Consider the following 14,127-nt stretch of genomic DNA (forward strand, 5'->3'; position numbering starts at 1 on the left):
TTGACAATGACCACAATGTACTGGTACCATACAGTCCATACAGTTTTTTTTTTATTGTTACTGTAAATAAAGTTGTCAGAAAAAATATATGTATTTAAGTGGTTATTGTTATATAATATAGAACTAGACCACGATCATTTAGATACAACGAAAATAGGCAATATAGCCCCTTTCATAGCCTTAAAAGCACAGGTGCAATAAATAATACAAACTGTAATTTTTGGGGCTGATGCTGGTATCAATATCTGAGGGTTCAGAAATTCTGTAGTGGAAGAAGTACTCTGATCCCATACTTGAGTTAATGTAAAGATATTTAATTATAAGTAAAAGTCCTGCATCCAAAATCTTATTTAAATCTACAAGCATTAAAACCAAAACATACTTTGCTGCTCCGAGTACTCATGGAGCACAATTACTCCTGTCAGTCCTCTTATTGGACTATTATTTCATACATTAGTGTGTGAGCAGCCTTACTGTTCTAGTTGACTGGTGGAATCAGCTTTAACTATTTTATATGCTGCTGGGTAGTTTAACCAACTGAAATGCATTGTATTACAAGTCAACAATATGTATGTAAAATCATATTCTGCACGGTAATTTAGCTATATCCATCAGATAAAGGTTGTGGAGTATTCCAATAAACATGTAACACAACTACCAACAGTATCTGCATCTGAACAAGCTCTTTCTTAAAAATAATGTCCATGTGTTGCAGAACCAACCTGGCAGATCTCCCTTTCACTACAGCATGGTGGGCATTCATTTTCATCTTAATTACCTATAACTTATTCGGTTAGACCCTGTAATTGCTTGTATGTGCAGGCTTATGTCTGTAGATGGAGCTCCTGCACATGCAAACATTTCTGAGCCTGTCCATACTATAATAATAATCAGGGTGATCTTACATATACAGTATAACAGAAAAGGTGGCGCTATAGCAACATGAACATTTTAAATGGTTGTGTGTGACTCAACTGATTGTTTTCATCAGTGTACAAAGCTCTAACCTTCACAGAATCAGAAAAATTCTCAAAAAAAAATGGCATTGACCAAGGATATGCATTCAGATTTAAAAATGTGTTGGACTGCGCAACCTTCATATGGCATCTGAGTATTTTCTAGTTATTTGATCAATTATTTGCACTTAAACAAGCTCATTTCCTGTCTGGACAATTCAGGTTTACATGTAACACAAACACTAGATAACTATCCCAAGGATAGTGTTTGTGAGATCAGCTAACTCAATGATAGCCAGCACTATATGACACAAGCTGGGAGGTCTGGTGATGTGTGTATACAGTACACATGAAGAGTGCTGTGGAACAGGACACTGGTGTTTCTAATCGGCCACAACTACTAAACAATGAGTTTATTATAGCGTCAGCCTAGGGGGTGGTTTTCCCCCTGTTTGTCTGTTTGTTTGTCAGTTAAAGAGATTCTGTATCTCAAAAACTGGTCAGCTGATTTCAGTGACAATTAATGGAAAGTTGTACTTTTTGTCATGGTTTGCTATGGCAGACACTTTTTGTTAGTTTTGTTTTGGACTTTTGCACTTCCTGTTTTATTTTGTAATTAGGTTCCTTGTTTGTCTCAGTGTTTTTGCTTCTTGTCGTGGTCTTGTTTCTGTGTAGTGATTGTCTGCCCCGCCCTGATGTGTTTCACCTGTGTGCAATCACCTTGCCTCCTGTGTCTATATAGTCTTTGTGCTCCCCTTTGTCTGTGTTGGTTCGTCAGTTTTGTTCTGGGTTTGTTCATGTCACGTTCACGTTTGTTAATAAACCTGTCTGAACCGTTCTCCCAAGAGTTGGTTGCATTTTGGTCCTACTTACCACTGACCCTTGACACTTTTGTTCAATAAAGAACAAATGAAAGTTTTTCATTTGTTTTTTTTTGATTTTCTACACCATAACCTACAATCCATTTCTGAATTCTTGTAAGCATTGCCTTGTGCCATAATTCTTAGAGGAACTGAGCAATTTTAATCAAATTTATATGACTAATTAGGACAACTTCAGACAGAGGGGAAAACGTTCTAAATCACCTGATGTAGAACATGGCTGATTTACAGATGATATTATATTTCTATGAGCTGCAGATGACTGCCTGTGGAAGAGTTTTTCACCGGATGTTATATCTAACATGGGTCTTACACATAGATTGTTAGTACTAACAACAAAGTTGGGTGACACAAAACATAAAGGTGCTTTCCTGTACATAAACCCCTATTATTATGAAGTTTGCCCATAAATAGCCTTGTGAGGATTCATACTGAATAGTAGTCACAGTCATAACTTTCCTATGTACCTTCCAAAGGTAATTAATAATAGTATTTATTACCAATAATAATCAAGCTCCCACCTCACTGAGAAAAGAAGGAAATGGTAAGCATTAACTTGAAGTTATCCTGCACCAAATCTTTCCCTTTCCCCATTTCCTCTTTTATTTTGTTATGATAGCCTACCTGTGCACACAAGACGTAGGCTACTTGTTAATGAGTCTAATCTCTTCTCTAAAATGTATTAACGTTGTAACAATACAATACAGTTTTGTACAACATAGTATTCTAAAATACAATATAGTATTAAACAATACCATATATTTGAACATTTGAGGGCACGATGATCTAAAGTTAGGTGTAAATATAATCAAGTGAGCTTTCCAGGCGAAAGTAAAAGAGCAGCACGAAGCGAAAAGGTAAAAATAACCAGGTAATTCACTTCTGCTTCCAGCTCAGGTCGTCCGTGCTCACACCACGGCAGCTGCCATATATTTCTGAGCGACCGATCACTGTCGCATAACAAATACGCATTACATGCGCGCAAGGTTTAGTGGGAAATGTGGTTTTTCTAATGGAAATGGAAATTTCCAAGATATCAGTCAGTGGAAATTTACAGTCTCCCTCCTTCTGTAGTATGCAGAACCGTGTCTGCCTTGCAAGATGTTTTGTTGGAGGTCAACCATGATAACAAATCTCTCATCTGATCGTTAGAAAATCACTATTATTTTGACGATTATGGTTATACTGTATGTATGTATGTATGTATGTATGTATGTATGTATGCAATATTAATAGTGGTGGTAGTACAACAGTGTCATTCATTTATGTAGCCTACCTGACACACACACACACACACACACACACACACACACACACGCACACACACACACACACACACACACACACACACACACATCAGGTAGTCAGGTGGACCTTGCACTTTAAAGAGTATGTGCAGTAAGGATCCCTATTTTCTTTTGACTTTCCTCTTCCTTTCTTCACCTACCTCACTTCCTTTCCTTCCTTATCACCGATTGGCTCTTGTTTTCTCATCCTACACCCCTCATTTACCTGATAAAGTTCACCTGGGTACGACAAGACTATTTAAGGGCTTCACTCCACTCAATCACTCTCTTTTCACCTCACATGGGGCGGTCTCTGGTAAGAAGTTTGTGACACTCTAGTTCCTATAATTTGTTTGTTAGTCTCACTTATCCTTATTCGTCCTTATTTCTCTAATTAGTATACTAGACTTTTTTGATTTGTTGTGCTAATTTTCTTTTCTTTATCCTTTCAGAACCTGTAGTCCATGTGTCTTCCTCTTTCATGTTAAAATAATGAACTGAGAATAAACCTTTGTTTGATTGGATAAATGTTTAATGGCCTTCGTTTATTCATCCTGCATCCTGACCCGAAGCCCATGGTGATAGTTAAATCAATTCTGAACCTCCTACTTAACAGTATGATTACAATAGCCCATATAACAGAATATTGTGCAACATTTTGTGACGCATGCGCACATTAGCAAGCTGAAATATTTAGTTGGGGGGTCTCAATGTGAAGCCCCACACCATACCTGCATATCTAGTTTGTGTAAATACAGTAGGCTACGTATTTCATGGGCTCATTCTGCATGCAAAGTTTTGCTGCCTGATCAGAATTGGAGATGTGCATTTCTCCCATATTTCATATAATATGATTATTATTGTAGAGTGACCTCATCTTAACCCTGAGAGACAGCATTATGTTGAAACCTCATACAATTATGTCACAATAGCTTAAACACTGATGGTAGTTGGTTGAGCGGTTAGTTCCCTGCTATTGTGCTAAAATGACAACCATTTCCTCTGGATCACTATTATGCTTGCCAATGAATAGCTTCATCTGTGCCAGATCACTTGTTAAACAAAAACATGTCAAGTTTGCGCGACTTTATCTCTTATGGGCATCATCATTGGCACACGGGATGAAAATCCATTCAAGTGAGGCTTAAGAAACAAAACACCGTAATTCGAAACTGTTCTCATCAAAAATCCGATTGGAAGTTTTGCAGCAGCTTGGAGACATTACAGCTATTACTACTGGCTAATTAGCCACATTGATACCTATTTATGGTTGCATGTTGGGGAGGATTGGCTCATCTCAAGTGTATATATATTTTTGTTTGCTATAAGGAGTGCTTGTGGGTTAAAGTTGGACACTCTCTCCAATTATCACCAAATATCTATATACAAATGTCATCTTCAGTTGAGTAATGTTAAAAAGAGCTGTCATTAATATCCATCAGTTCGATATAATTTATAAGTGCCATAAATGTGGTGTTAGGTTAAAAGAAGCCAAAAATAAAGAGCTCCTCTGCAGGAAAAAGAAAAAACACACTGTGGAAAGTTGGTGTGTCTAATGGCCACTGACTTCCCCTTTAGAATTACTTCTTACTTAAAATATACGCGCCTGTTGTACTTTAGTTAATGAAAACATGTAGTTCAATACATGAGTCCGGGATAATTGGCTGGAGTCACTTCTCGTGGGCAGTTTAGCACCCAAACGCGTCATGGGCGCGTATGGGGCGTGGACTTGAACTGGTGCCTTTAAGGAGAGGGGAGCATTGTCTGACGGGTCTCACAGATCCTGCGAGGGGAGAGATACAGGGAAAGACAAGGAGCTGCGCGCATCTAACCACCACAAGGACCACAGTGTGTGGTACGAGGAGGCAGCGACCGTCAGTGGAGGGGGCTACGGGTCTTGAGGACGGAGTCACTTCTTCCTCATCCACATCTTCCCTCTGGGGCGTGTTGTGTTTAGCATATTTAACGCCAGCATTAGCAAACCAAGGTACATGTTCAGTGTTCATTTGTGTTTTAAACTGCGGAGCCGGTGAGTCAGTACGTGAGGTGACTACCTGACCACTCGAGTGACTTTTTTTATATTTAAAAATAAGCGATCATTTGTCAGTGTTAAGCCTGCGTACCCGTGTTTTCGCTTATGGCAGATATTGTATCAGTGATTATCTCTGTCAGATATGTCTCAACAGACTGAGTGGCCTATATTTTAGCACTGACGTCAACCAGGGAGAAATGCTTCAAACATCTGAGTAACACTGCATATCATACTCGCCTGTAGTGTTAAATATCCATACCCGAGTCTTGTAGTGCATTTAAGATAGTTGTTAATGAGAAATACACGCTCCTCGGGGATGCGCATCCTTCGCAGTCGGATGAATGAAGGACTGTTCTAGAAATTTCCTACAGCCTGATAGGTGCATATGTGCAGTACAAGCCTGGCCGTGGACTGATGTCGCCTCTTTGTATTCACAAAGGCAGTCTCAAGCTTTCGGATACATCTGCCCACCAATTAAAGTGGCATTGTTCTGTACACCATCTCTCCATTATGCCACTGCTCCATGGTGGCGTCAGCTTGTCTTACATGCAGCTGAATTCAGCCTGGATTTCATGTTATGTTCTTTATTGAAACAGCTTTTAAGTCTTTCACATTTTAAGCTGTGTGGACCTGTGCAGGAGCACCACTCATCTGCATTTCCTCTTAGCTGTAACATAAGTTTGGCTTTTATTGTTTTTGGCAATTGGTACTTTACTTTGTTATATCTAAAGGGTTATTTAAGGTGCTTCCATGTGCTTCATGCATGTCAGTGCTGTTTCCTCTTGGCATCTCTTGGCTTTTGAATACTTTGGGCAGACTCTCACACTTCTTATATCAGAGCTCCAGTTTCATCACCACTGGTGGAAGTTAATTATTGGCTTCTGTTGCAGGGATGGGAAGAATAAATGAATTACACCTGCTGTTTTTGGTTGAGGCAAATATATGAATCAACTTGGGCTAATGTTGGTGTCCCACTGTGGCAATGGCAACACCATATTATTTTGGCAGCAGTCTTGGTGAAGGGTCTACAAGTAGTTTCTGGCATATTGGGATGGAAGTGATTATGTTATGTTATAAATCCCACATATCACTTTTCAAATAAAATTCTATTAATCTATTGAATAACATTACTGTATTTCAGACTCTTGGCCACTTTATGGGGAGCACATGGAGACATGGATGGTGAGATGATAAAATGAAAACAAAGGCTTCTTTTATAGAGAAAGATGCATAATGCCTGATTGTGAAGATGGAAGGCGTGGGGTTATTTTCAAACATGCATGACAGGCTGTAACCTCAAAAGAGGCCAGACATCCAAGAGTGTGTGCTTGAGTGTGTCATTGACACAAAACAGATGTGCTCATACATCACCATGCATATTATTATTTGCTGAAAGAGATTTAATGTGATTTATCTCACTATTACCTTTAAGTATCAATTTGTTCAGCACATGTTCAGTTTATACCGTAGAATACAACTAAATGTAAGTTGGTGTTTTCAATTCTAAGGGTTTAGATGTGTTAGTGTAACTGAATTAGGTGTGTGTATGGAGTATTATAATATTGTGTGTGAATGGGTAATGTTCTATTGGCTTGTGCATCCTGTACTCTTTATTCATTCATGGCCAAAACCATAAAATGGAACGTCACAATTTTATGCCAGCACAGAATGACTGCCTTTAGCATTTTCCAGAAATGCTTGAGACTGTGCAGGCATGTTTGGAATTGTGCAAAATTTTCAAAATGAAACAAGTCTGGACAATTATTAGGCAATGTAGAAAGTACATAGTTTTTGGCTACACATTACTTCTTGACTTTCTTATATAATGTTATTAAGCTTTCTTTGATGTTGTTATAGTGGCACGTCTTGAGTCCTTTGTGTTAAAAAGATTCATTAGTAAAGTCCGGCTAAACCCAATGACCGACATTTAAAAAATACTGCAGTTGGAAAACTGAATATATTAAAATCAACAATCATATTCATTTTCGTGTGGTTTATAGAGTTATATGCCATATTTCTCGATGTCTTTTATTAGTGATTTTGATCATTTTATGTCAACGTAAACTTAAAAGCATTTGTGTCCGCTGTTTTTCCCTCTCAAATTTAAAGCTCTAATGAGGTGTTTTTCTTTGTCTTTGCTGTCTTGCAGGAATGTTAACTCTAGGGTTTTCTAGACCAGAAGCCTACAACATCCTCCTCTAAATGTAGAACGACCTTAGTGCCGGTGGATAACCCCCTCCGAAGCACACCTATAGTGAATTTGAACTGGCAGTGGATACTACAGCTTCCATCCAGACAGCAAACCAAAGCAGAGCATTTCCATTGCTCCATTTTTATTAATTAAATCCATAACTTTGACTATTTATATTCCCTTTTTTTGGAAGGATTCCTGTAGCTGTGAGCTTCAAAGACATATTTTTAAAAAAGTAATCTGTAAAAATGGGTCCTGGAATGGAAGCAGCAGACATAGCTGTGGTAGCACTGTATTTTGTCTTGGTGCTAGTCATCGGGTTTTTTGCCATGTGGAAAGCCAATCGCAGCACTGTGAGTGACTACTTCCTGGCTGGACGCTCCATGACGTGGATAGTGATAGGTGCATCACTCTTCGTGAGTAACATTGGCAGTGAACATTTCATAGGCCTGGCTGGATCAGGAGCAGCAAGTGGCTTTGCTGTTGGAGCATGGGAATTTAATGCACTTCTTCTTCTGCAGCTGCTTGGCTGGGTGTTTATCCCTGTGTATATCCACTCAGGAGTCTACACCATGCCTGCGTACCTGTCGAAACGCTATGGTGGCGACAGGCTAAAGGTTTACTTTGCTTTTTTGTCTGTGTTACTTTACATTTTTACCAGGCTATCTGTGGACTTGTATGCTGGAGCTCTCTTTATTCAGGAGTCCCTTGGGTGGAACCTTTATCTGTCCATTGTACTGCTTATCAGTATGACTGCACTGCTCACTGTCACCGGTGGACTGGTGGCAGTTCTGTATACGGATGCCCTTCAGGCAGTGTTGATGATTGGTGGAGCCCTAACCTTAACCATCATCAGCCTAGTCAAAGTCGGTGGGTTAGAGGGTGTCAGAACTAAGTACATGCAGGCAATTCCCAATGTTTCTGCTATAATGGCTACTGGAAATTTCACCTATTCTCCTTCCTGTCGTATTGAGCCTAAACCAAACTCACTACGCATCCTTCACGGTCCTCTGGATGAAGACATCCCTTGGCCAGGTTTCATTCTTGGCCAGACCCCTGCATCTATTTGGTACTGGTGTGCAGACCAGGTCATTGTTCAGAGAGTACTAGCAGCAAAGAACATTGCTCACGCTAAGGGCTCGACACTCATGGCTGGATTTCTCAAGATCCTGCCCATGTTTGTCATAGTCATTCCAGGAATGATCTCTCGCATCTTGTTTGCGGATGAGATCGCCTGCATTGGGCCAGAGCACTGCATGGCTGTGTGTGGTTCTCAGGCCGGTTGCTCAAACATTGCCTACCCTCGTCTGGTCATGGCTGTGATGCCTGTGGGACTCAGGGGTCTGATGATGGCGGTCATGATTGCTGCCCTGATGAGTGATCTTGACTCAATCTTCAACAGTGCAAGCACCATCTTCACCCTGGACATCTACCAAACTTTTAGGAGGAAGGCATCACAGCGTGAGCTGCTAATTGTGGGCCGCTTGTTTGTTGTACTCATGGTGGTCATCAGCATTGCTTGGGTCCCTGTTATCATTGAAATGCAAGGTGGACAAACATACCTGTACATCCAGGAAGTTGCTGGCTACCTCACTCCACCAGTCGCCGCCCTCTTCCTGCTAGGTGTGTTCTGGACACGGTGTAATGAGAAGGGTGCATTCTGCGGAGGCATGACAGGTTTCATACTAGGTACCATACGACTGATCTTAGCTTTTATCTACCGCCAGCCTCTCTGTGACCAGCCAGATAATAGGCCTGCCTTCATCATTCATGTTCATTACATGTATTTTGCTGCTGGGCTGTTCTGGATTTCAGGGCTGGTAGCAGTGGTGGTCAGCCTCTGCACCTCTCCACCAGATAAAGAGCAGGTTTGCACCACCACAATCTGGGGGCTCCGCAACATTGAAATTGTTCCTGCAAAGGACCGAAAGGAAATGTACAGGCTGTCTGACAAGAATTGTAATGGTGAGGCAAGCCTACGTAAAGAATTGCCAACAGATGTCAGAAAGGAGAGGTGTTTGGATGGGGCGGATGTCAAACTCCTGGTCCCATCCACTGAACATGACCCAGCAACCCCTAGTACAGAAACATCCCCTGCAACCACCCCTGCAGAACGATTTGGTGATAGAAGGATGGAGATGATCAGAGCGGAGGAAGGCTGCAATGGGAATGGGGAGAGTAGCAGGTGCATGAATTTACGGAACTGGTTTTGTGGATATAAGGACGGAGCACAGAGTGCACAGCAAAAAGTGGTGCAGGATGATGCAGGAGCCATTGCAGAGATGTTGTACGAGCCACCTAGAGTTAAACTTGTCCTGAACTTGGGTCTGTTATGCGTCTGCTCTGTGGGCATCTTCCTGTTTGTTTATTTTTCACTGTAGTTGAACCCTGCACCGAACTAATGGGGACTTTTATGGAACTGGTTTTGTTGATATAAGGACGGAGCACAGAGTGCACAGCAAAAAGTGGTGCAGGACGATGCAGGAGTCATTGCAGAGATGTTGTGCGAGCCACCTAGAGTTAAACTTCTCCTGAACTTGTGTCTGCTCTGTGGGCATCTTCCTGTTTGTTTATTTTTCACTGTAATTGAACCCTGCACCGAACTAATGGGGACTTTTATCAAGGTGGAAGGTATGTGGGGCTCAAACTGTTGAATTTTCAGAGATTTGAGACGCTTTGTCTGTAATATTTACAGTTGTCTTTTGTAGCTATCTAACAGGGATCTAAGCTTATTCTAATCATTTTTAAAAAATGATTAAAGCTTCTTCATGTGAAAAAAACAATACTCCTTTATGACTATGAAGCCTATCTGGCAATGGTGTGTCCATTTTGTACAATTCTTGTTGTTAATCCTTCATTCAGAATATCTACTGGGATTTTTAGAATTGTAGTACTCTAAGCGAATTTAATATTTGCCTTATTTGACATATGCACATGTCTTTCTTTTTTTTGTACGGTGAAAAAAAACATGTATTCTGTGATAGAAGCTTTTTTTCCACTCTTGTTGACAGTGACTGTAAGTTTAGTTGCTGGTATAGCATACATATGTCTGTAAAAACTATTTTAGGTTATTGCCCTTTTTTTTTTTTTTTTTTTTTTTTTTTTTTACATGTTTCTGCCTCTGAACACTATTACTACATTAATATTGATAGAATTTCAAGTATGTTATTACAATTTAATTATTATTCCCTGGACAGTCCTTTCAGGGTTGTCACCTGATAATTGTCCAAATGTTTTGCTGTAGAGAATATGATATCCAAGCTTATCTCTTATGAGGGGGATCATTATGACATTTATAAAACAAGAATTAATATTAAATGCTAAGAAGCATTGCTTCTCTGCTGGTGTTGCATATGACCATTAAGTTTATGGTGATAATTATATCCACTGGTTTCATTTAGCCTACTGGAGGTATTGCATAAAAAATCATTTTGCCAAGCTTGCAGTTAATACAAGGTATTTAGAATATGTACATATTTTATGGCACAGAAAAAAAAGAGAAGAAGCACAATATTAGAAATGATCCTCTTTTAAGATTTTTTGTTTTTCATTGGAAGAGGAAAAATAGCCAAACTTAATATTGTGTGGTACGTATTCTTTTTGATTGGCTGTTATATGTTACATCTGGAGCTGTACTGTTTTTTTTTTTTATGGCTTAAATATTGCATTTTCTACAACTGTTTTTTTTTGTGTCCGTTTTCTGTTATTGTATCACCAACATGCAGCTTTTTATGCACTACACTATTACACACTACCATAACAAAACGCCCCAAGTACCAATACTCATGATTCTGTATCAATTTACATTTTATGCATCTCTGGTTTTATGTTTCATTGTTACATTGTTGAAAAGTGTGTGGAGTCTGTTGCATTATGTTAACATTGTGTACAATGTAATACAAGGCTCACTGGATCACAGACAGTATACATTTCTTCTATATTAGGCTATCTCTTGTGTATCCACTGTGCGTCAATGTACCTTTAGTGCACTGCAGTGCTGAAATGTCATTTAATCTTGTTTCATGTGTATCTTTTATACACCACCTACCAAATGTCTTAGCGTGCAATGCTTAAGTGAAAAAAACACAAAAAAGTCAAAGAAAACAAAAAAAAAGTGTTAAGTTTTATGTCCTGAAAGTTTTTCTGCATTTCCCTTTTGAATTAGCTGCATATCAGCAGAGAATTATATAATGTAAATCGTAAATGACATTTCAGACGTTTGTTACAGGATTAGAACATCGCTGGATGAGTTTACACATGACATTATCAAGGGTAATTCAACCAGGTATACAAAATTACTGGCCTTCTGAGTTGTGCTCTTTACTTCCACAATGTAAGGTGCCCAGATATGAACACAACCAACACAGAAATTAAAAAAGAAAAAAAAAAAGAAAAAATGTATTTGTTGTATTTTATAATTTGGAAGCAGTGTTGAATGACCTCAGTGCAAAAAGTCAATGTCGTAATGTGACAGGCCAATCCTTATCAATGTCAGGCATAAATGATGCATAAGATATAAAGGATTGATAAGTGGTGATTGCTGTATGGGAAAGAGCTTTAAAATCTTGTCTTTCTTTCTGAGAGTTATTTTTATGTATTTTATTTTTAGACACTGAAAATAAAACTTCCATTGAGACAAAAAAACAAAACAAATGTGTACCCATTATTTATTTTGTGTGAGAAACAACTTTTTGAATTGTGTACTTCAGAACATTGCAACACCAGAAATTTGACAACTTGACTGAGTAATTCAAATTAGGTGGAATTTTCTTTGTCATGCATCATTTCAACTCTCACACATTTTGCTTACTCCTCCACCAAACCCCCAGTCGACTCATGCCCTCGCTTTTTCCCCATGAGGAAACTAATGATATTGTCCTTGTGGAAAAGTACTGGCATCCAGGCCACGCTTTGTTCATTGTCTATTTTGGACAGTGAAAACATGAACAATAGTCGAACAATAGTGAAACAAATACTCCAACTAGCTTCACAGCTTTGGAATGATGATTTTATTAGATATGATGAATTAGGCTGCATGCATTGCAATCTGTCAATAGCTACATAAAAAATGTAGTCATTTTATATGAATATTATTGAATATTGAATAGTTATGTTTTATGCAGGCTTGCAAATTCAGCCCAAATGTAAACACTGCTTAAGTCGTATTCACAAATGTAAATGTTGCATTTCTTATAGCCTTCATACAGCCTTCTCTATAGCACAACACATCAGTGTCAGTTGAACTCTGTGGAGGATAAGATACTATTCTTTTGCCTAAAGACATATAAAGCAGGACTTACCAAAATTAAACACCATAAAGCAAACATAATTTAGTTGGTCTTCATTCACATCCTGTTGGTAGACTGTAAGTGTTTGCAGTGCCCCAGCCATCTGCCTATATTTTGTATTCTTATTATCACTGTTTGGGATCTTTCAAAATGGATATCTTTTGATAAGGGGTATGAAATACATAGTAGGTCATGAATGCCCAGAGCAGATCCTCTGAGGTAGTACTTCCTGAGATGCTGTCTACTGCTACCAACAAGCTCTAGTAATCAAATGGTTCAGGTTAGATGGACGGTTAAGATAACCGTTAGGGCTGTGATTGGGGTTAAGGTGGTCTGCTGCCAAACGTGGTTTCTTGCCAGGAGCCGGTGGTGGTGGCCATAATTGTTGCTAGGCCAGAGGTTAGTATACGCCCTTTAAGCAGTGCTGGTTATCATGCTAACTTCAGTAGAAGAATATAAGTGATACAAATAGAATCAAATAGAAGCAAAACAAGAGTTAACATTGTTGTTGCTTTCCAAAGTCAGAAACAAGACATGAAGTTTGATGCTGAGCATGCTTCAACATTTTTTTTAGACTGGTAAGTAAACAGCTGTTAATGCTAACGTTGGCTATGTTGCGATAGCAAAAACATACATATAGCACCTTTAAATTTGGTCAGTCCTTCAAAAACAGGTTGATAAATGGTTTTTCAAGCCTGCCTCTCAACTTATGAGACCTAGCAGGGATACTAGCAGCTAAACACCCAGCATAAAGAAAGAAAAGATACAGATAACTATTAGCTCTAACATTACTTAGCAGTGTTTGGTTCCCTTACGAAACATGAAATGTCTGTGGTACTAGTCCCTTATGACCCTGTGGTACTATACCACATGCTCCTCTGGAAGATTCCTGTGGTACATAGAGGCTTGTTTAGTATTTTGTAACATTTACCACAGGATTGGGCCTCAGGCTTTGGTTGTGTTGTACCATACATTCTTTGGATTTGTATTATAAATCCTGTGGTACTGTACCACGTGCTTATGTGGTAAATTTCTGTGCGGTATTTGGGAACATTTATCACAGGATAACAGGCTCTGTGTTACTGTACCACAGGTTAGTTACCTTAGAAAATGTAGTTTGTGGTAAATCTATGGTACAATACCACAGATACTGTGCTGTAACTCTTTTTGGTACGGTACCACAGGGGATGTACCGAGATGAGGTACAGCCTGTTGTAGGTATAACTTTATTTGGAACACAGTCCTATTAATATTTTCTTTCAGTTTAACAAACAATAAAACCACAAAATATGCCAACAGTTCTAACTGTCAACACAGTCCATTAAGCTTCTTAACGCCCATAACTTTCTTTGTTCTCTTGGAGACATTTGGCTCTAGTTGCACCTTAATGCTACAGAGGCTATTCTTAAACACACCCTTTTTTGGCTGTGGTGTATTTCCAAGAAATTAGGATGTTACTTCTTCAAATCCTTTGCTGCTGCCTGGGTGCAACT

At 39.1% G+C, this 14,127-nt stretch overlaps 1 protein-coding gene and 1 long non-coding RNA gene across 3 annotated transcripts; both read left to right on the forward strand.

The window, feature by feature from the left end:
• The first annotated feature begins 3,274 nt into the window (after nt 1-3,274).
• Nucleotides 3,275-3,651, forward strand: LOC147818587 (uncharacterized). Its single transcript, XR_015437841.1, has 2 exons — nt 3,275-3,439; nt 3,576-3,651. It is a non-coding gene; the product is annotated as an uncharacterized LOC147818587 (long non-coding RNA).
• A 1,241-nt stretch (nt 3,652-4,892) lies between these two features.
• Nucleotides 4,893-11,999, forward strand: slc5a3b (solute carrier family 5 member 3b). Of its 2 annotated transcripts, none has more exons than XM_023415943.2 (2): nt 4,893-5,110; nt 7,305-11,999. In XM_023415943.2, exon 2 carries the CDS (start codon nt 7,595-7,597, stop codon nt 9,725-9,727), a length of 2,133 nt encoding a protein of 710 aa, XP_023271711.1. In that variant the 5' UTR covers nt 4,893-5,110; nt 7,305-7,594; the 3' UTR covers nt 9,728-11,999. The 2 variants fall into 2 exon arrangements, with proteins under 2 accessions (XP_023271711.1, XP_023271710.1); XM_023415942.2 differs by lacking the exon at nt 4,893-5,110 and adding an exon at nt 5,130-6,337.
• Nucleotides 12,000-14,127: the final 2,128 nt, after the last annotated feature.

The sequence above is a fragment of the Seriola lalandi genome, unplaced genomic scaffold, assembly GCF_002814215.2.
Source record: "Seriola lalandi dorsalis isolate HSWRI2012SDOR001 ecotype SW California unplaced genomic scaffold, Sedor1 jcf7180002054559, whole genome shotgun sequence".
NCBI lineage: Eukaryota > Metazoa > Chordata > Actinopteri > Carangiformes > Carangidae > Seriola > Seriola lalandi.